The sequence below is a fragment of the Phycodurus eques genome, chromosome 17, assembly GCF_024500275.1.
Source record: "Phycodurus eques isolate BA_2022a chromosome 17, UOR_Pequ_1.1, whole genome shotgun sequence".
NCBI lineage: Eukaryota > Metazoa > Chordata > Actinopteri > Syngnathiformes > Syngnathidae > Phycodurus > Phycodurus eques.
In genome coordinates this window covers 7,203,685-7,226,833 of record NC_084541.1, presented here as the reverse complement: position 1 = coordinate 7,226,833, position 23,149 = coordinate 7,203,685, and the positions used below count along the sequence as shown (strand labels likewise).

The 23,149-nt window shown below is 43.3% G+C and overlaps 2 protein-coding genes across 2 annotated transcripts in view; both read right to left on the bottom strand.

Moving 5' to 3' along the window:
* Nucleotides 1-409: 409 nt before the first annotated feature.
* On the bottom strand, nucleotides 410-5,626 carry dlb (deltaB). Its single transcript, XM_061702682.1, has 7 exons — nucleotides 5,558-5,626; nucleotides 5,243-5,482; nucleotides 5,104-5,161; nucleotides 4,759-5,016; nucleotides 2,733-3,094; nucleotides 2,144-2,360; nucleotides 410-1,426 (listed from the first exon to the last, which is right to left on the bottom strand). The coding sequence occupies exons 1-7, from the start codon at nucleotides 5,606-5,608 to the stop codon at nucleotides 720-722; spliced, it is 1,893 nt and encodes a 630-aa protein (XP_061558666.1). The 5' UTR covers nucleotides 5,609-5,626; the 3' UTR covers nucleotides 410-719.
* A 15,705-nt stretch (nucleotides 5,627-21,331) lies between these two features.
* The window catches only part of zgc:153990 (uncharacterized protein LOC768125 homolog), a 17,412-nt gene continuing 15,594 nt past the window's right edge, over nucleotides 21,332-23,149 (bottom strand). Inside the window, exons 4-5 of the mRNA XM_061703440.1 lie at nucleotides 22,340-22,393; nucleotides 21,332-22,267 (exon numbers count right to left, since the gene is read on the bottom strand). Of these exons, the coding sequence (XP_061559424.1) occupies nucleotides 21,846-22,267; nucleotides 22,340-22,393 (476 nt within the window). The 3' untranslated portion in view covers nucleotides 21,332-21,845. The remainder of the gene's footprint in view (nucleotides 22,268-22,339; nucleotides 22,394-23,149) is intronic.

Below are 23,149 nucleotides of genomic sequence, written 5' to 3'. Positions count from 1 at the left end.
ATCAAACCTGTTTTTATTCGACAACAAAACCACATTATGATCAACTTAAATATTAATGAATACACATAACATCACTCAAACTTTGGCATGAACACAAACAATGGCACATGACAGGGCAATGTCATCAGTTGTTAGCGCTCAACTGAAATATATCCTTATATCCCTGCCATTAATAACTTTGGGATATTTTATCTTCCATAGCCCGTGAAACAAAAAAATAAAAAAAATTCGTCTTCATTCAGCATCGTATAAATATATTTCTGTGACAATCAAAGTGGAGCCGTAAACGTTAGTTTTCAAATAAATAAATAATAAAGTATAAAAATGATGGTGCGTACAATAAGGAAAAAATGAGGAAAGGAAGATTGAAATGCAAAAAAAAATCTGAAAAAAGGACAAAGGTATCAAAATAAAGTCATACACCTGGGGCAAATTTTCCAAAGTTGTTCAGTACTGTAACTTTGTGTATTTGGTTTGAGTTGTAGGTCCTCCGAAAGATGGCTCTTAATAATTGTCTCTTTGGGTCTTAAATGTGAAAGAGGTTTGTCCCATATAATTCTTTGAATAATCTTTGTAAATGCTCTTCATTAGAGCAGTCCATTGTTTGGTATGTTGTTGCAGAGTGGGTTTCAACTGGTGAATTTTGCTCCTTTTGTACACAAAGAAAGAGGAGCACCAAGTGCTAATATTCATCTTAGTGTGTTCTCGCTGAATTCTGTTCATCTTAGCCCAGTTATTGAACCAAGGCCCGCCTCGTCCCTCCATATCAGATCCGCTCTGGCCGGGCCGCTCTCAACAGGATTGTGCCTGTATCCTGACCTTCCTTCCGAAAAGGGGTCGAAGCTGAGGCGGGCCGTGCTGTTGCTGATCTTGAACAGACCGTTCGGACTGAGGAAGGAGTCTCTCTCGCTTCCCCCCAGGTTGTTCACTGTCTCCAGGTCATTGTAAACCGCTGTGTCGCTGAGCTGCTTCCTTCCTTGCAGCCTCCTGCGTCTCCTCAGCAAGATAATACCAGCCACGAGAGCCACTACCAGGATGGAAAGAATGCAGGAGATGGTTAGCGTGGCCGAGGAGGGCTGGGAGGTCTGGCGCAAAGCGGGCTTGAAACTAGGCTGCAGCGTGAACTCGCAACTTGGACCCATAAATCCTTTCGGGCACTGGCATACGGGACCTGTGAAGTGAGTGAAGCAAGTGCCGCCATTCTGACAAGGACGCTCTCCACATGCGTCTGAGCGCACGCTGCAGTTCTTGCCGGTGTACCCTAAGGTGCAGGAACAAATGTAGTCATTCACGGCATCTTGACAGGTCCCGGCATTTTGGCAGGGGTTGGAGGCGCAGTCGTCGATGTTGACTTGGCAGTTGGCACCGGTGAAGCCGGCCTGACAGCGGCATAGGATGCTCTGGCCGAGGTCCAGACACTCGCCACCTGAGAGAGGAAAACACTTGTTCAGCATCCAGCAGATCAGGGACGAAAATGCAGTGTGTCCACATTTCAATGTCTGGCCTCTATGCTGGCCATGTCCCCCCCCCTCACTTCCTTTTTTAAATCATTTTAGCTGTGTTAATGCAATTTCCAACTTCAGCTCTTTAAATATATCTGTACTAGACTGGTTACCGTATTAATATACCTGTACCTTTTGGTTTTATGTTGGCCACTTTTATCCAATCGGCTACATACGGAATGTCACGTGAGGTGACAAAATGTGTGGAGTTTGCATGTTCTCCCCGTGCCTGCGTGGGTTTTCTCAGGGCACTCCGGTTTCCTCCCACATCCCAAAAACAGACGCGGGAGGTTGATTGAAGACTCTAAATTGCCCGTCGGTGCGAATGTGTGCGCGAATGGTTGTTTGTTTATATGTGCCCTGCGATTGGCTGGCGACCAGTTTGGGGTGTACCCCGCCTCTCGCCCGAAGATAGCTGGGTTAGGCTCCAGCACGCCCGTGACCCTTGTGAGGATAAAGCGGTACAGAAAATGGATGGAGGGATGTCAACATCAATAACACACCAAATTATGTCATTGATCAATTTTTGGACAAGGGAGCAATTTCATGTCACGTTCTTAGTTTCTGAAAGAGGCGTTTATGGCTTATTGCAGTCAGTCACATGGCCCAAACTTGTTAGCCATGAGACGTCGCCATTTTACCGTTTAAGCAGGGCCTGTTGCTGCAGCGATCCAGCTTTTTCTCACAGTTGGAGCCCGTGTAGCTGGGAGGGCACCGGCACGTGTAACCTCCCGACATGATCTCCACACACGTCCCGCCGTTGAAGCAGGGCCCATCCGCACACGTCATTGCGATGATCTCACAGTTTTTGCCGTAGAATCCTTGCGGGCAGGTGCAAGAGTAGTCATTTTCCAGGTCCTGGGGATGAACAACGACCTTCATGTGAGGAAGCATTGAATGGATGTGGATACATTTGAAGTTCCTTTTTTGTCCTTGAGTTTATGTTTTTAACCTTCAGTTCAATTGAAGTATGAATCCAAAGTTATGTACACGACTAGGTACTCCTGTTATTTACTTTCATTACTTTTTCCAGATGCAATTATCCCATTTTTCATTTCAAGTCTAGTACAGTATATTTAGAGGTGGCAAAGGTACACGCACGCATTATTTTGGTTGAAGTAGCTAGAGCTATTTGCTAGATATTAATAATATTAATTTTAAAAAAAAACAATTCTGGTAAAAGGACAAAGAGGCTTATTGATGAATAAACTTAATACGTGGCACACTTACATTGCAGCTGCCTCCATTTTTGCAGGGGTTGCTGTCACACTCATTGGTTTCCAGCTCACAGTTCGTACCCCCAAAGCCAGGCCTGCAGGCACAAGTGTAGCTGCCCTGGCCAGTGTTGGTGCAGGTGGCACCATGGGCACACGGCTTGTGGTTGGTGCAGTAGTTGAGGTCCTGGTCACAAAAGAGGCCCCCCCAACCCTCCTGACAGTTACACTGCCATGGCTGGCCGCAGGTGCCGTGGAGGCAGCCTGGGTAGCGGACGCACTCGTTGCAGGAGGGGCCCTGCCAACCCATGCGACATTTACAGCCCCCTGGGGCCTCACAGTAGCCGTGTCTCTCACTGCAGTCCGCTGAGCAGATGGCTAGGGGGAGGAGAGAGGAGAGGGTGTGTGATTACAATGGGCACGCCTTTGTATACATCTTATACACACACATCGGGGCCCCTTTGTCTGACCCCAGCCCCCTTCCAGACTTCACTGTTGGTGAAGTATTGAGCTAAGCAGCTGGCAGGCACACTGCCGGCGGATGCTTTTTTTTTTTTTGTTATCTCCTCACTGCGTGCAAACAGATCACCCTGAAAAATGTGTGTATCTACTGTACATTAGCCCAATGCCTTTTTTTCTTATTGTACCAGAGAACATAAGGCAGATGGAACAAAGACTACAAAACACACCTTCATGGGATATCACCATGAAGGGCATTCTTCATTCAAATAAAAAGACTCCAGTTTCAGGTTTCAAGAAGAATCACAGTTCAAGTTCCACTGCAGGAAAAGAGCAAAAATAGCAACGAGCTGTTGGACGGATGCTAGTCTGTTTCCCGGCTTGCTGTTGAGGTGTCCTTAAGCAAGGCACCACTTTCACGTTTGTGTCCCCCTTCCACTCTGAAATCTCTCCTTGCAACGCCTCTTTATGTGTGGTCTCGTTCTCTCTGGCCGCTACTGCGATAAAATTCTACTAGTTAACATCCTGTAATTCACTCGTAGTTCTAATAGCATGCAGATGTCAACTAGTGCACACTTTTGCTTCACTAGTAACATGTAGCCGTCCTTATAGTGTATCAAAGTTGTCCAACAAGTGTGCAGAAATGTCATACAGCAGTGGAAGGCAGTAGCAGGAAAGAAAATGTTACTAGTAAGACACACAAGTCAACAGGCACATGCACAGACATTCTTAGGGACAGGTGCGCAAACAAAAAAAGGGCACCAATCAACAATATTAATGCCAAAATGTCACTACCGTTGTGTCTGAAATGGAGTTTCATGGTTTGCAACATGTTTTCTGCAGATACTAATAAAAAATGTATTTTGTTTTTGCCTTTTCCATGAAAATAAACGCAGATGCATATTACTGTCTTCAGAGTTCCTTTTGTGTGTGTGTGTGTGTCTTCTTTTTGTTTTAGTTTTTGACACTCAAGCTGTCTTTGGCGTTTTAATGCCACTGGAGAGAGCCTCATTATGTTGTTACAATACACCAGCGGGATCTGGAAGCTGACGTGCAAGGATGGGGCAGCCATTTTGCATTCACAATAGCAGACATGCCAAAATAAACGGTGTTCTTTCTGCGATACGTACGAATTTTGCGAAAGTGTCTGAACTATTGCACGTCTTTACCGTTATTACAATTGTATCAAGACAAGAGTGTTCTGGGTTTAAGGAGTAGATAGACTCATTTACGCACTTGGATCTGCAGTGTTTGAAGGGCGACACATGAAATTGTGCAACTCGCACCGTTTTTATGAAGCTGTTTCTGTCTTTGCCATGATGCAATTTTGTCTTTACCTTTACGCAAAAAGGGCATTCCAGTGGGCCACCACCATTTGCTATGTCAATACGGATTGCCCTTAGCACAAATCCCTCAAATTTGAAATCATCAATAACTTTTTGAAAATAGGACTTTGAGCGTGGCATATTCAGCACGGGAGACATTTGCCGCCTTCACCGTTATTGATCAAATGTTATGAAAATGACTGAATGTAGAGCTCCAGCGAGTGTGTTTGTTCCCGCAACGACTGAGCAGACACTTACGCTCCGAGCAGTAGTTCCCTTTCCAGCCCTCCAGGCAGATGCGGTTGCCCTCCTCGTCACAGGTGTAGTGACCCAGCGTGTCGTCCCGCGGCCTGCAGTACTCGGCGCAGCCGTCTCCGAAGTAGTATTCGTCACAGAAGACGTGGTACGAATAACGCAGCTCGCTCTGCTCTCCGAAGTGCACATCCTGGGACCAGTCCTCGCCGATGGCGAGTCTCCTCCTGGTCGCCAGGCGATTCACAAGGTTGTTTTGGTTGTCTGCATACAAAAGTCAGAATTGATTTCGAACATATTGCACTCACAGGAAAGTTACAGACGAACAAATTCGCCTCACGAAAGACGTACCTGTGTATTCAGTTGGAGATTCTGCGTTCCAAGCCTCAATAATCAACGAAAAAGTCCCCTGAAACAATTTGCACAGGATGCACGATTGCTTTGATATGCCATTCCTCCAATCCTCGCTGTTGTTAATATTGATATTTACCGGCCATTTGAAGTGGAAAGGCACCCTGATTGGCGCACTGCCGGAGATGGAAGTGTGATCGGCCCTGATGACATTGGTTTGTCCCGTTCCAAAGGTGCACGGCGGCTCTGCGGAGATCACATCTTCCGGGTGCTTGAGGCAGATTCTAAAAAAGATGTGGCAGTCCCTGTGTCTCCTGCAGATGCGCTGCGCCGTGTGGAACGAATTAATTTTCAACTCAAACACCCCAGAGGATAACACCTGCAATGACAGATCAGCATAACATCAAGAATCTGCGCGTGAGTTTTGATTATTCAGCTCAATAAGTCCACTTACAACGTGCACCAAGGCCAAAGCCAAGATGTATCGCTGGTGGACATGTGCCATTTCCTCTCAGACTTTTGCTTTCCAAATTTAAGTGGATGCCGGCATTCGTAATTCCACAAAATAAAAAGACAACAATCCTTCAAAACACCAACTATGTGATCCCTTTGGTGTCCTTTGTGTCTTCTCCTTGTTTCTCTAACCCTATCCTACACTTGGCACTCTACTTTGTTTTGTGTTCTGCTGCGTACAGAGTGGGTTTTATACCCCGCCACGGCCAAAGAGGTGGAGTCGGAGCAAACCTCAGGGGAGCAGCCTGTCGCGCTCGGTCTGCCTGGAGATTTGGACAACCCACGATACATCTGGGCTGCACTTAATTGGCATGGATAAGAAGCGAATGCACATATATGGATATGGCGGGTGGGGATGAATTCAACAGGACGCTAAAACAGCTACTTTTCAATAAAGTTGGTTTACCTGAAGAGCAAATCAGTGTTTATGTGAATACTTTTCTCTATAATTTTGGCCATAAAATAAAATCGCTTTAAAACTCAAACTAAACTTGTAAAACAGGTGCAATTCAGAAATCAGCCAATTGCTACTAGCATCTTTTGATTGAATTAACATGGTGTAACGTTAGCACCTTTAAGGTTATTTTTTTTTATTATTATTTATTGTGGGGGTTTACCAAACAAAGACCATGCAAGGAATAGCACATGGGCCTCTTTTTTTCTTTAGCACTAAACCTTATAATTGCTGTGACGCGTGTGGGGGGGAGACAAAGGCGGGAGACGGGAGGGGGTGGGGGGGGGGGGGCAGGTCCCTGGAATGGTCCTTATTATTGCGAAGCTCGAGGCTATTCAGACGCCACTGAGCGCGTGTGTGCGTGCGCGTGTTTGTATCACGTTGCCTTTGTCTGGCCCTCCAGCGAACAGCTGTATGATAATCAACGGCACACGGTCGGTCGTGTGCGGCGCCAAACCCTGCTATTGTTTTCCCAGAGCGTGCCCCCCGCGCCCAACCACACACACACACACGCACGTGTGCACAACACCCCCTCCCCAACACATCAAATCCAATTTTTCAGGGAGCACTCGGGTGGGCAGGCTCTTGCAAGCACCTGTCGTTTGCAGGAGGTGTTGGAAGATAAACACACCTCAACTATTGTTTACATACTATAAAAGTGCTCCACGCTGACTTCAAATGATAGCAGCTTGCGTTCACTTTAAAATGTCTTCAACAAAGAAGAATCTACACAATCAAGTGACGTTTCGGCAAATGGCATATGATGAGTGAGCAAGCAAATGATTGGCCGCCCACCGGTCCACGGTGCACCCCGACATCAGCTGGCATATGTTCCAGCGCACCCGTGACCTGAGGATAAGCGAAGTGCAGCGTGCGAGTGTCGTAAACATTGAAATGTGAGGACGGACCTACTGATATTCTGTGGTGGGGGGGATGTTGTGTTGGGGGAGGGGGGGCACATACAACATAAACAATAAAACAGAAGATGTCTCAGATGACTGCAAAATGTCGGAGTAAGACTCCTATCAGAAGCACTGACCTACTACAATTACAACCTAAACTCTAATATTTGTTCCATTAAATGCACTTAAGTGAATTTCCATCCATCCATCCATTTTCTGAGCCGCTTCTCCTCACTAGGGTCGCGGGCGTGCTGGAGCCTATCCCAGCTGTCATCGGGCAGGAGGCGGGGTACACTCTGAACTGGTTGCCAGCCAGTCGCAGGGCACATACAAACAAACAACCATTCACACTCACACCTACGGGCAATTTAGAGTCTCCAATTAATGCATGTTTTTGGGATGTGGGAGGAAACCAGAGTACCCGGAGAAAACCCACGCAGGCACGGGGAGAACATGCAAACTCCACAAAGGCGGGACCGGGTATTGAACCCAGGTCTTCAGAACTGTGAGGCTGACGCTCTAACCAGTCGTCCACCGTGCCGCCTAAGTGAATTTCACTGAAGTAAATTTCAAGTATTTATTCTGAACAGCCTGCTCTTTTCATTTTGTAGTGTTTCTTGGTTACACTGCTTCCAGTATTTTATTTTTTTTTGTCCAATCAGATTACAGTCTCTATGTGCTACCGTGGCCTTCAGAATCAGTAGTGCTGTTGGACAATGTAACCTAAACCGTATCAGCAATGGAACTACTTCTTTACCCAATCAAATGTCAAATTCAAACAACCAAGATGTGGTTTCACTGCAGACTTTCAGTTTTCATTTGAGGGTGTTTACATCCAAACCATGGGAACGGTGTACGAATTACAACAGTTTGTATTGCTCATTTGTCTACCACTTTTTAAGCGACCGAAAGTAATGGGACAATTGCCTGCTCAGCTGTTCCATGGTCAGGTGTGCATGCATGGCTGCCAGTGGAACTGGTTCCCTTGTATTTATTGATGATGTGACTGCTAACAAAAGCAGCAGGATGAACTCTGAAGAGTGTCGGACATTATTAGCTGTTCCTATCCAGCCAAATGATTTAGAACTCATTGGACGGTGCTTCACAGTGCAGATAGTCAGTGACCCAAATCATATTGTGAAAGCAGCCGAACATTTTTTTAAGGCAAAGAGGTGGAATGTTATGCAATGGTCATGTCAATTACCTGACCTGAATCCGATTGAGCATGCATTTCACTTGCTGAAGACAAAACTGAAGGGAAAATGCCCCAAGAACAAGCAGGAACTGAAGACAGTGGCAGTCGAGACCGAGCAGAGCATCACCAGGGATGAAATCCAGCATCTGGTGATGTCTATGTGTTCCAGTCTTCAGGCTGTAATGAACTTCAAAGTGAATTTGATTTATGATTGTTAATTTGTCCTATTACCTTTTGCCCTGCGATTGGCTGGCGACCATTTCAGGGTGTACCCCGCCTTTCGCCCAGAGTCAGCTGGGATAGGTTCCAGCCCACCCCTGAAAATGGATGGATGGACAATAAAGTTTGAATCTAATCTAATACAAAAAAGTTTATCAGATATCGGCTCTGGTGTTTTTTTTTCTGACTATAAGGCGAGGACTGCTGTTGTTCCACCCGCCCAGCGTGCCCTCAGCAACGGTGTCGAGGAGGAAGATGATGATGTACCAGACCCAGTCCCACCGGACCATGACCTGGACATTCTCAGCACAAATGACAGGGGCCACTCTGCCAAGAGGAAGCGCATACAGCGTGCTGTGGACTCCTTCAAGAGGTACTCCGGCCCTGAACTCATCGGGCAAATAGCCAAACAAACTTGTACGCAGCTCAAAAAACGAAACACCAACTCCACCTTTACAACCAATGATAGTATAAGAATGAGCTTTTGTGACCATCCTTATTTTTATGGTGATTGTTGAGCGCACATCAGCTTTTGGATATTCTGGATTCTCAAATTGCCAACCTGATGTCATCAAAGAGGCTCAGGCTGCTAAAAAAAGGCTGGTTTACAATGTTACAATTTTATAGTGCTGATGATGTTCATGTTTCTTTGTTTTTCCCCCAACTAGAGGTGGAGACATTATGTATTATAACATTATAGGGGCTGTTTTATGCAAAGAGTACAGGTGACTACACCTCATTGATTGGCCAATGAATGGAGCCATCGACTGAAAAATATTTCAATCTTAAAACCTCCTTTCCGCAGGAAGAACACTGAAGACGGGTTGTGGATGGGTCCTCCTGAATGAAAATCCCCCAAAACATATTACCACAAAGGAGCAACAAAGGAGTGGCTCAAGAAGTAGCTCATTAAGGTCATGGAATGATAACTCAACCAATAGAAAACCTGTAGCGGGAACCGAAGCTTCGAGTTTCAAAGCAGCGGCTAAGAAACTTGAAAGAGTTGCGTGGAAACCTGGTGGCCAACGACGAGAAACATCTCATCGCTGTGATTGTCAACAAGAGTTTCTCCACCAAGAACTTATTATCTCCACCAATTATTTGCCCATTGTATTTGCAACTCCAAAGTGTATATGTTTGTGCATTGTACATGCTTATATATATTTTGTCAATCTTTTTTATTTTATTTTTTTGATTTGTGCCAATTTATTTTTACATGTGCCAAAGCAGTTCTGATAGCATGTGTCCTTGAAGGCTTTATATTATGTGTTTTATCGATCCACAGGTTCTGATGCTTATCACCGTGGTGGTGGTGGGGGGCTGGGGGTACGGTGGGGGGTAGTCTTTATGTCAGCTGAGCAGATGGACAATGCAGCCGCTCTATTGTCATATGTATTAGTTGCAAGGGGTGTGACATGAGCGTGCCACGGGGCATGGGAACCAGAGAGGAGTCAAGTCATCCCCCCGCAGACCTCCCATTAGAGAGGCCAGCATCTGCCTCTTCTGCGGCTCACCGAGAGCATCTTGAAAACCTTCTCCCCAAGGTGGGGGGGGGGGGGGGGGGGGGGGGGCGTTGCAGCAAACCTGACCCACGCAGGCTCTCAAGGGAAGAGTCAGCCTGCTGCGGCGACAGCCGCAGCCCTCGCTTGCTGTCTGATGGTGAGACAATAAGCGGTGTGCTTTAGGTGTCTCAAGGGCCGTGATGGGTTGTGTGCGCGCGTGTGTGCGTGCATGTGAATGAATGCAGTCAGCCTCATATGCATGCGTGTAATTTGGCGGATTGGTGGATCTCATTACGATGCTAGACAATTCAGCAGTGCTCGGCACTAAAATGCAAGAGCCCTATGGACCCGCATTGAGCAAATTTATGAGTTGGGCCAATGGAGGGCACCGAGTGTCTCGGTGTATTGTGAGGCAAATCAGGCGGCCGAGTATAAAACATAAAGGATTACTGTGCAATATATATTTTTCTATATTGTTGTTTGTTGCAAGATGTGAACACGTACTGAACCACTGTAGCGAATCACTTCTCATTTCCTTGAGCTATTTTTTTTTTTTTTTGTGTGCCAGCTTTGCGTCAGTCTTCGGCGAACATACAGTATATGGCTAGAGCAGCAAAGTAGCAGAGTACACATACCAATAATTGGGCCGAATTTGAGCACCCCCCCGAATGTGAGCACTTTTTTTGTGCCACAGACCAGTTTCACATGGACATATTTTGATGGACCAGCATAGAAACAAATAAAAACAATTATTAAATATACAACTCACCATTACATTGAAGATAGTTGTTGTAATTAGTAGAGCCCTGCACTTTTTTCTCTTCAATGAGCCAATCCCATCTTGGGGTAATCTTTTTTATTTAGTTTTTTATTTTACGCCCGGGTCCATGTGCCAAAGCAGTTCTGATAGTTTCATTGCTCATTTGTGAGCATGTGGCCACATAATACACAGAGCAGGATTTGACGAGCAAAAAACACGTACTTTAAGTATCAATATTGTCTGTTACAGCTTTATTTTTCTTAAATGTTGTATGCTCCTTTTCTATACCATTTTTTGGCCCGTTAGCTTTTTTAAAGGAACTCTCCAAACACGTTTTTTATTATTATTATTATTATTATGATTCATTATTTCTAGACTTACTATTTTCCCGTATCACGTGACCAAGATGAGCATTTTGACAGAGGCACGTTTAGATGCACCTGATTTTATAAATAAAACTTCTCTCAAGTTTATGATCAATAAATATTTTACTCAACATGAGAGAACATGGGAGCACATTGATAACAGTTGCTCGCTCTCCCAAAAAAATATACATATATATATATATATTTTGTTTTTTTTGTTTTTTTTTTTCTCAACAGAGACAGCAACACTGCCGCCTAGCATATGGAGTGAGGACCTTCCCACACGTGATTTTTTATTTTTGTTTTTCAATTTGAAACCGCATTCATTACGTTTGTCTCAAAAATAAATGCGCATGCCCGCTGATCCGCAAACGCACCTTCAACAATTCACAAGCAAAATGGAATATTTACAAATGGTAAGTCATGATAAATGCTCACACAACAAAACACACACGTGTAAATCATGGATATATTTGTGGATTTGAAAAACACACGTGTGAATTGTGGATTAATTTGTGGATATGAAAAACACGTGCAAATAATTTGGAGACATATCTCCCCATATAACTGGTCTTTGGGTGGAAACAAGTTGCCACAGGGAATCCAAACTACTAAAAAATACAAAGAAGAAGAAAGGGTTGTAGTAAGGAGAATGAGCAAGCCTAATTGTTAGCTAATCTTGTAACGGTTACAAACTCTTCTTTTTTGTGGTGAATGACTTTAGAGACACATTATACAAACAACACAACCAGTTGCTCCTCTCGTTTGAGTCTGGCAATAGCGCAAGTGATGCGTGTTGATACAATTAATAAGAACAAATCTAAATTACCAGAAATCCCCTTTGCTCAAGTTGAAATTGACACACATGCCAAGGTAGTAAATCCTGCCATTTGTTTTATAAACCAATGAAGGGCTAAAAGTAGTAATAAAAACGACCTCATTAAATATAATGAAAGAAGGTATTTCACTAGTGTAATAAATGCTTGAATAAGAAAGACAATAATACAATATATTCTAATTATATTTTATTATATATATATATATATATTTTTTTTTTTAATATTTACATCATAATGATGATTTTTTTTTTTTTTTAAATAAGAGCTACAAAATGAAAAACTATTTCAATGACAGCCCTGCAAAAGGTTATATATATGTGGCTGTACATCTGAGTCACTGTCCCTTCCTAATACAACGGTGGATTGTGGAAGTGAATTGTTTGACTATAAGCAACAGATGTATAATTACTCTTTTGAGACAGGGCAACCCCCACGCCTCAGTCCCACCTTTCCTGCTCCCTAATCCAGACACTCGTGCAGCAGCTCCAGATGGGAGATGAAAGGAGGAGCTGGGAGGATGGCGGGCACGCAAACAGCAGGCGTAAAAACTGAAGAGACAGAAAGGGCACAGAGGTCAACTGTGGCAATAGCAAGAGGGAGGAAACTTGCAGAAGGACAGATCGATATATAAATTTACCCCCTTTTATGCCGTGCCCCTCTAAATCCACATCTCTTTCTGCCAGATGTCAACAAGTTCTTTCAGCTTTAAAGAAATATGGAGCTGTCAGCAAACTAATTTGGTTTGGTACTGACATTACTGTTCATTGTTGTGCGTTATAAATGCACGTCTATTTCGCATAGAGCTGCAATTTTTTTTCATCCTTTCATTTTCTGCTGATGCCACATTAAACCATCTGGATATGTGAGGAAAAACAACTATAAGCAGTTTTAAGATAGGTGGTACAGTTGGCACAAATTAAATAACAAAGACACTTCAGTACTATAAGTTCAGTCTGTTAGTTAATGTTGAGTTTTTGTTTTTTTTTGGGGGGGGGGGAATACTTTTTTTTTTTTTTATTATTTGTAGAGGGAAAGAGAGTTACAATTGTGTACAATGCTGTTTTCCAGGCACTCAGAGTGAATAGTATCTTTTCACCGAGGCTTAAGTCCAGCGTGTAAGGGTTCCGTCAAGAGCTAATGCAAAAGACCATTTCACAAGTGAATACAGCTGCCTAATAGGGACCCCACACACTGAGGCACTGCCCCGTGCCTTCCAGCTACGCAGGAAGCTGCAGTACAGTGTCGGACGTCTGCTGCAACCAGTCCTCCTCCCGACCCTAATGTGCTGCAGCACATTAGGGCGAATATGGCAGCTGTTTAACCAAAGAGGGCACACAAGGGGAACATGCAATTTCAAACATGTCGTCTCCTATCTCCCATTTGTATTGTTTTCACAATCAGTCATTGAAAGCGCGAGACATTTTGTTGACTGTGCATTTCAAAACATTTAACATATAAATGAGACTTATTTTACACTAAGATGGTAGCTAAAATCAGTTTCTATTGTAATAATCATGGAAAAAACAATCACTTCAAAAAATGTGTGACTCTGATCATGATGATGATGCTTCAGAATCCTTGCACGTGACATTATTTCTTCATTTAGAAAGGGTACTAAATCATAGTGATGTTGCTGACCACTTTTCAATCTGATACTGAATACAATCCAAGATGGTATTGGTGATACCATTCCGATACATATTTTTGTTTCCTTTTTTAATTATTATTATTATTATTATTATTATTAAAAATCAAATAGTTCAAGTCCAATGAATAGCTCAAAATAGTCTAAACTAAGATAAGTGGTGAACTTACAGAGTTTGAAAAAACTAAACTCAAAGACAAGAAAAAAAACAGTATTCTAAAACTTTTGCCCGGTAGAGCTACAAATAAAATCTTTAGAACACGGCAATTGTTTTATTTTTATTTATTTTTTTTCTTTAAAATTGAAAGTACATCCCCAATTCCAATGAAGTTGGGACGTTGTGTTAAACATGAATAAAAACAGAATACAATGATTTACAAATCGTGCTCAACCTATATTTCATTGAATGCACTACAAAGACAAGATATTTAATGATCAAACTGATAAACTTGATTGTTTTTAGCAAATAATCTTTAACTCGGAATTTTATGGATGCAACACGTTCCAAAAAAGCTGGGACAGGTGGCAAAAATGTTGAGGAATGCTCATTAAACACCTGTTTGGAACATCCCACAGGTGAACAGGCTAATTGGGAACAGGTGGGTGCCATGATTGGGTAGAAAAGGGGCTTCCCTGAATTGCTCAGTCATTCACAAGCAAAGATGAAAAAGTGCGTGAGAAAATAGTCGAACAGTTTAAGAACAATGTTCCTCAACGTACAATTGCAAGGAATTTAGGGATTTTCTTCATCTACGGTCCATAATATCATCAAAGGGTTCGAGTGTGCTCCGAGCCAAAGAGGAAAAGAAGCATCCGGACTGCTATGGACGCAAAGTTCAAAAGCCAGCATCTGTGATGGTATGGGGCTGTGGTAGTGCCAATGGCATGGGTAATTTACACATATGTGAAGGCACCAGTAATGCTGAAAGGTACGCACAGGTTTTGGAGAAACATATGCTGCCATCCAAGCAACGTCTTTTTCATGGACGCCTCTGCTTATTTCAGCAAGACAATGCCAAACCACATTCTGCACGTGTTACAACAGCGTGGCTTCATAGTAAAAGAGTGTGGGTACTAGACGTCCAGACTTCTGACACACCACCGAGCAAAAGTTGGGAAAGAACCCAGCCATACGAAAGAGCTGTGATTTATTGAATACGTAGGCCAGATCTGTCAAACCCAGGTGCGGGGACCAAATTTGGCACACGATGTAATTATATTTAGGCCACAAGACCATGTCAAATCCCGCCAGTATATAGCACCACTAATATTACAAATCCCAGAATGCTTTGCTAGTGTGTTGGCCCATCAGTCTAGACCGGTGAATGCCCCTTCGCTTTCTGTTGCAGTGGTTAGCAACTATGCTACCAGTCTCCTCAAACGAATTTACACTTTACACACACCAAACATAACCAAACAGATGGTGGAAAACGGTTGACTTCCAAGACTGGTGGGAGGCAGATTGTCTGTTCACTAAAATAAAAGACAGACCTGTTTGTCGTGTGCAGAGCAACGTGGCTGGAACAAAGAATATAACATACCTAATTGAATTGGGTTTTTGTTTTATGCCCTTTATCAACTCCTCGGGAGGGACTGTTAATATTTTGAAGTTTGGATTTTTATAGGACGTTCTTATTTTTTGGGGTTGTTTTGTTGTTGGCCTTTGAAAAAAGATTTACATCAAAAAGAAAGGTAGTTGGAGGTAGATAAATAGAAGATGGAGAGACAGAAGAATTCATGTTATCTATTTAAATACAAAACAACAAACCAATACCACTGATGTCTTTTATCGCAAATTTGATTTCTTATGTTTAGAATATTACATTTTGTTTATTCCAGATTCTTCGGGCGGGAGCCAATCGCAGGGTACATATAAATAAACAACCATTCGCACTCACATTCACACCTATGGGCAATTTAGGGCCTTCAATTAACCTACCACGCATGTTTTTGGGATGTGGGAGGAAACCGGAGTACCCGGAAAAAAAAACCCACACAGACATGGGGAGAACATGCAAACTCCACTCAGGCGGGGCCGGATATGATCCAGGGTCCTCAGAACTGTGAGGTGGATGTGCTAAACCAGTCAGCCACCGTGCCACCCAAAAATAAAACCAATCAATAATAATTTAATCAGAACACCATGCCTTAAGTCAATGGGACATCTTCCGGGTTGGTCTCCAAAGAATTTTTGTGGGGTGTATGCATCTGCTGTCTACCTCATCATCCAGGCTCTCATCTACACTGCCTTGACACTAAAAAAAAAATAAAATAAAATAAAATAAAGGGGCAAAAAACAGCACAAACAAAATTATACTTCACAACCTTATCGAAATAAATCTCCATTAATTATTACAAACAAAACTGTTTACAAAACACTCTAAATGGGAATAACTGTTTTAAAAAGTATTTTGCTGACCTAGTAAAGATAATGGTGATCAGGGTGAAGCTCCTCCAGGGCAGACTACAGCTGGTCCTTTTGTTCTCCCCTGGAATCCTGCCACGTGACGCAACCAGTCTTGAAGGCTCGACTGTCCCATTTAACAAGAGGCTTGAAATGGGACACCGCTACTGACTCGAGTAAAGCTTTGTACACACAAACTGATCATTTTTAAGGTGCAATTTCCACTCTGGATCAAAGTCAGGCCTGGTACACACAAAAATATTTTTCAAATCTTAGATTTCTCTCTGTTACAGACCCTACACACGAAGAGAAAAACAAATCTGTCATTGTACAGTTTTGGTAGTACTGTGTGGCATGCTCTGATAATCTCAACACACAACACCAAACACTTAAAGATTCTGTTCCACCACCGATCTCGAATTTAGTCCGCTAAGACCGAGCTTGTGTGATCAAATGCGATCTACCATAAATGAAGAAGAAACATAAGGCAATGTTGAAAAGGACACACGGCAGGAGGAAATGACTATTTTTTACAGAAAAATCCCAAATAAAAAAAAAAGACAATGGAAACATTTGGCAGAGATGTGAAATCAGCACTCTCGGGCCATGAGCTGGCCCTCCATTTCTAAGGTCACCCAGACTTGGTGTGTGAACCATGTTATTTTACTGTGTGAACCCTGATATGTGTGTGTGTGTGTGTGTGTGTGTATGGGATTATGGGTCGCCACAGCGCGTCATCCTTCTCATCCTCCTCTTGAACACCAACTGCCCTCATGTCTTCAATCACGACATCCATCAACCTTCTCTAGCTCTCTTGCCTGGCAGCTCCATCCTCATCATCCTTCTACCAATATACTCACTATTTCTCCTCTGGATGTGTTCAAACTGCTCTCTCTAACTTTGTCTCCAGAACATCGAACCTTGGCTCTCCCTCTGATGAGCTCATTTCTAATTTTATCCAACCTGGTCACTCCAAGAGCGAACCTCAACATCTTCATTTCCGCCACCTCCAGCTCTGCTTCCTGTTGTCTCTTCAGTGCCACTGTCTCTAATCCGTACATCATGGCTGGCCTCACCACTGTTTTATAAACTTTGCCCTTCATCCAAGCAGAGGCTCTTCTGTCACATAACACACCTGACATCTTCCTCCACCTGTTGCAACCTGCTTGGACCCGTTTCTTCACTTGTAGCCTCACTCTTCCCCCACCACCCCTCTCATTCATGCACATATATTCTGTTTTACTTCAGCTAATCTTCATTCCTATGCTTTCCAGTGCATGCCTCCACATTTCTAACTGTTCCTCCACCTGCTCCCTGCTTTCACTGCAGATCACAATGTCATCTGCAAACATCATGCTCCACGGGGATTCCAGTCTAACCTCATCTGTTAGCCTGTCCATCACCACTGCAAACAGGAAGAGGCTCAGGGCTGATCCCTGATGCAGTCCCACCTCCACCTTAAATTCGTCTGTCACACCTACAGCACACCTGACCACTGTTCTGCTGCCCTCGTACATGTCCTGTGTTATTCCAACATACTTCTCTGCTACTCCAGACCTCCGCATGCAGTACCACAGTTCCTCTCTGGGTACTCTGTCATAGGCTTTCTTTAGATCTACATAGACACAATGTAGCTCATTCTGACCTTCTCTGTAGTTTTCCATCAACATCCTCAAGGCAAATAATGCATCTGTGGTACTCTTTCTAGGCATGAAACCATACTGTTGCTCGCAAATACTCACTTCTGTCCTGAGTCTAGCCTCCAGTACTCTTTCCCATAACTTTATTGTGTGGCTCATCAACTTTATTCCTCTATAGTTCCCACAGCTCTGCACATCACCCTTGTTCTTAAAAATGGGCACCATCACACTTTTCCTCCATTCCTCAGGCATCTTTTCTCGTGAGAATTCTGTTGAAAACGCTGGTCAAAAACTCCACAGCCACCTCTCCTAGATGCTTCCATACCTCCACAGATACAGTATGTCATCAGGACCAACTGCATTTCCATTTTTTATCAACTTTAGTGCTTTTCTAACTTCCCCCTACTAATCATTGCTAATTCCTGGTCCACTACACTTGCCTCTTCTACTCTCCCTTCTCTCTCATTTTCCTCATTCATCAACTCCTCGAAGTATTCTTTCCATCTATCTAGCACACTAACTGGCACCAGTCAACAGATTTCGATCTCTGTCCTTAATCACCCTAACCTGCTGCACATCCTTCCCATCTCAATTTCTCTGTCTGCCCAACCTCTTTTTTTCACCTTCTTGAGTGTCCAACCTGGCATACATGTCATCATATTCCTTTGCCACCTCTACCTTTGCCCTATATCACATCTCAATGTATTCCTTACTCCTCTCCTCAGTCCTTTCAGTGTGTGTCCCACTTCTTAGCTAAGAGCTAGCTAAGCTCAACATTGCGTTATGTTTCTTCTTCATTTATGGTAGATCGCTTAGCTAAGAAGTGGGACACTTCTTAGCTAAGAAGTGGGACACTGCAAGGATGCAGTGTCCCACAAATTCTACAAGGATGCTAGCTCCTCGTAGAATTTCTCTCTTTCCTTGTATGATTTCTTGTACTTTGAGGTAACATAAGCAAGTCTCCTTTTCCCATTTCCTACCAGAAGGTACACCTGATCCTGCCTGTTATCTGATCACCTTGGCTGTAGTGGTCTAGTCTTCTGGAAGCTACTCAAGACTACAGAGAGCCTGTCTCACCTCTTCTCGAAAAGCTGCACAACACTCTTCCTTTCTCAGCTTCCACCACATGGTTCTCTGCTTTGCCTTCTTAATATTCCTCCCCACCACCAGAGTCATCTTACACACCACCATATTATGCTGTCGAGCCACACTCACCCCAACCACTGCCTTCCAGTCAGTAACCTCCGTTAGATTACATCATCTGCACAACATGTAATCCACATGCGTCCTTCTACCTGCGCTCTTGTAGGTCACCCTATGTTCCTGCCTCTTCTGGAAGAAAGTGTTCACTAAAGCCATTTTTGTCCTTTTTGCAAAGTATACCACCCTCTTGTCCCTCCAAGTTCCTTTTCTGGATGCCAAACCTACCCATCACTTCTTCATCACCCGTTTCCTTCCCCAACATGTCCATTACAATCTGTACCAATCACGACTCTCTTTGCCTGGGATGCTAGCTCCTTGTAGAATTTCTCTTTCACCTCTAGATCACATCCTACCTGTGGGGCATAGCTAATAATCACATTATACATCCATACATCCATTGATCCATTTACTTTACCGCTTGTACTCACTTGGGTCGCAGCTATCTTCGGGCGGGAGGCAGGGTACACTCTGAACCGGTCGCTAGCCAATCGCAGGGCACACTTAACAAACAACCATTCGCACTCACATTCAGAGTCTTCAATTATAATCCCAACATTCAAAGTACCCACATTCAGTTCTAGGCTCTGTGCGTTCCTCTTCCTTTTCTGCCTAAGAACCCACTCTCCAGCTCTGAAGTAGTGGGGGGAACCTACAGGACATTGTTAACCCGAGCCACAACCAGTCCGGTATGGAATTTTTTGGATGAACACTCATATTTGTTTAGCAAAGTTTTAAACCGGATGCCCTTTCTGACGCAACCCTCTGCATTTATCCGGGCTTGGGACCGGCCTACAGTGTCCACTGGCTTGTGCCCCCATTGGACTGCATTATGTGTGTGTGTGTGTGTGTGTATATATCTCATCATCATCATCATCTATCCACTGCAGGATGAAGGCCTCTTCTTCACGTTTCCAACTACTACGACATTTTGCAATTTGTTGCCAGTGCATTCCGTGTGTTTAATGATTTCATCTATCCATCTACTTTTAGGTCTTCGCCGTGGTCGCTTTGTGTCCAGTGGTATCCAATTGATAGCAACTGACTGATCCATATGCTCAGTTTGGCCGGACGGCCAGCTCGAGGAAGGGTTCCGGTCGTCCCAAACGTCTTCCATTTCAGGATTATGGAGGCCACTGTGCTCTTAGGAATCTTAAATGCAGCAGACCTTTTTTTGTAACCATGGCCAGATCTGTGGCTTGCCACATTTCTGTCTCTGAGCTCTTCAGGCAGTTCCTTTGACCTCATGATTCTCATTTGCTCTGACATGCACTGTGAGCTGTAAGGTCTTACATAGACAAGGGGTGTGGCTTTCCTAATCAAGTCCAATCAGTATAATCAAACACAGCTGGACTACAATGAAGGTGTAGAACCATCTCAAGGATGATCAGAAGAAATGGACAGCACCCGAGTTAAATATATGAGTGTCACAGCAAAGGGTCTGAATACTTATGACTGTGTGATATTTCGGTTTTTCTTATTTAATAAATCAGCAAAAATGTCAAGTTTTGTTTTTTTCTGTCAATGTAGGGTGCTGTGTGTACATTGAGGGGAAAAAAATACTTAAATTATTGTAGCAAATGGCTGTAATATAACAAAGAGTGAATAATTTAAGGGGGTCTGAAAACTTTCCGTACCCACTGTTTTAACCATATGCTATGTGAGACTACAACACTACAACTTGCCTGAGCACTGCCTGCACACAGAGTTTGCTCATTGGTCCATTTGTGAGGCCTTTTGGTGACGTCACGGCGGTGATTAGAAGAAGGGGGGTGTCTTTTGTGGTCGCGACAAGCAACTTAAAAGTTGAAACAATTGAGGACCACGAAATGTCCCGTAGTCATAAAGGTGGTATCGCGATGAAATGGGTGACGATGACGGGTTCTAATAAATCTGCCATTTTCACCTGTCCAGCGTGGCGGTGAAGTCTCTGGCTCTCGTCAAGTCGGCTGAATGTGACAATCTGAGAATGTTGTTCGCAAAACACGTACATTCGTTGGGGAAGAAAGAGAGACCTCTTGCCTGATGTACCTGCGATTGGCTGGCGACCAGTTCAGGGTGTACCCCGCCTCTCGCCCGAAGATGGCTGGGATAGGCTCCAGCACGCCCGCGGACCCTTGTGAAGATAAGCGGTACGGAAAATGGATGGATAATCGTGAAAGACACCTATCTGGCATTTGTCTTCCTTGGTCGGGAAGGGGCAAAATGACGATTTTGTTTGTTTTCCTTGAGTGGAGTCTCATGAATAAGTATCAATCTTTGACTGATTGCACTCACTTAAAAAAACAAAAAACTCTGGTAACTCTTCTCTTGAATTCTCTTTTAGTATCTGTACCATAGCGCCCTCTAGTGGAATTCATACATTGTTGGACGTCAGGGTTTCCCTGAAAGGAAAAACATACCTTTACGAGACTTTTTCCCCCTTTTCTTCCTATTATTTTGACCTGTCTTGTGTTGAAATGTTTGTATATGTTCAATAAAAAACATTAAGCTGTTAGCCTCTGATGTAGAAAGTATCTTTGCCAAATTAGAAAAAAAAATAGACCATGAACTAAGTGCCAAAGTGATGACGGAAAAAATGCTCAAAACGTTTACACACAGTTTATTCAACGCCTAAAAGAAAATGTTTCATTTTTGGATATTCTAATATATAATGCAGGATAGGATTTAAAAAGTATAGCTTTAAGATATATGGACCATATAATGGTCAGGTGCTGAAAACTACTCAAGGTTACAGTACAAGTGATACTCTATACACAGACACAGGGGAACACTTATGGACAGAACGCGCTGAATATGACACACCTCAAATTCAATGAGCATTCTTGAATACCAGCAATAAAACAACAAAAGCCTTAGAAAAGTGATACATACTTTACAATGCAGTGACAGAAGTATCACTCTCAGTAGCAAAACAAACAGTTCAATTAAACTCCTCAGACAGGAGTTATTTCTAACAATAAATTGTATCCACCCATAATGGAATATCTGTCGAGTATTGTCATAAATACAGTAACCAGTGTAAAATCCAAAGGAAATTGAAGGTTTTAGAGGCTGAAGGCCATATACTGTATAAAGTCAGGGATACATCTGGCAACTTGATGCTATAATGCAGGCCGTCCATTCAGTTTATCATGCATGAGAGTGATGGTGCTCCCTGTAAAGTCTCTAAGCACCTGGACTGTTTCTCTTTGGAGTTGCAGGGACTCTCGCACAAACTCCTGCTGCGTCTCTGCTAGCTGCTGCACTGACTCAGACAGAAGCTCCAGGGAGCGGGAAACCGTTTCCAGCAGGATGTTGGTGGCATGCTGCTCCTGGAGGCTAAGTGACGCATTTTGTAGCATGGTTTCCCTCACATTTACGCCGGGCTGACCGGTGATCGGAAGTGAGGCTGTCGAGGTTGAAGCCCCAGAGGAAATATGAGGTTGTTCTTGTTTCTGGAGGCCATTGTTTCCTTGGTGATCCCCTCGTAGTTTCGTAGCCTGACTTGAGGGTAGCGCATCATCTTTGGGGTCATCATCCCAGTCTGTCACAGAAACAAACCTACTGTAATATAAAGCTGTGTCCTTTAAACACGATCCCATTCATGACCACTTACCTTCTGAAGCAGGTATTTCAAACTGCATATCAAAGGCAGTCTGTGATGAGTCCCCTGCAAAGAGAAAAACTGAAATTTATGGAATGCTTTTCTTTGAAAAGAAGCAATCATATCACAATAAAACTGAGATTAAAAACTCCTATATGTGATACATGAAACATACATATTGTTTGACTATGGCTATGCGATAAATTGATAAAACAGTATTGTTTGGAATTGCCAGACGTCAACCAAATAATCTGTAGGTTGACCCAAAGACGGCTGGTTGTAGACTTCAAAGAATAGTGCCGTGTTGACCGACTCCTAAGAGTTTTAATTGAAAGTTAACATACAACAATGTATGGCTGAAACAACAATAAGTTGACATCATTAATGTACACCACAAACGCAGCTCTAGTTAGTGCTTATGTGAAAAAACTGGACTACCATTTGCCACAGCATCAAAGTGAAGGGGGAGAGACACAATTTGTTTTACTGTACAGTGGCAAATGAATTTGTACACTTACAATGCAGACAAGAAATGTGTGGTGCATAAAGTTGACTGTCAAGTCATCCTCGTTGCTCACTTCAGTTTGCCCTGCCTCCGTCACACGTATTCCAGAGAGAGTACTTTTAGTCGAGTTGTACTTAGCGTTATCACGCAGTTATTCGGTACTGTAACTGTATAACATTTACAAATGTTTATTTTAATTAAAACATTGCCTATGGAGTGAATATGTTTTATGAGGAGGAAATGTTAACACTTATTTAAAACTATAAAGCATTTCAAGAGGAATTCCTTTTTCAAATTTGCTTTGTAATTTATTAATC

Bases quoted from the DNA above. Each gene is read 5' to 3' on its own strand.
- dlb (XM_061702682.1), bottom strand. From the start codon at position 5,608: ATGGCACATGTCCACCAGCGATACATCTTGGCTTTGGCCTTGGTGCAC. The intron at 2,361-2,732 runs GTAAGTGTGCCA...GTTCATCCCCAG, and splicing joins AAAATGGAGGCAGCTGCAAT to GACCTGGAAAATGACTACTC. The intron at 1,427-2,143 runs GTAAAATGGCGA...TTCCTCTCTCAG, and splicing joins CAACAGGCCCTGCTTAAACG to GTGGCGAGTGTCTGGACCTC.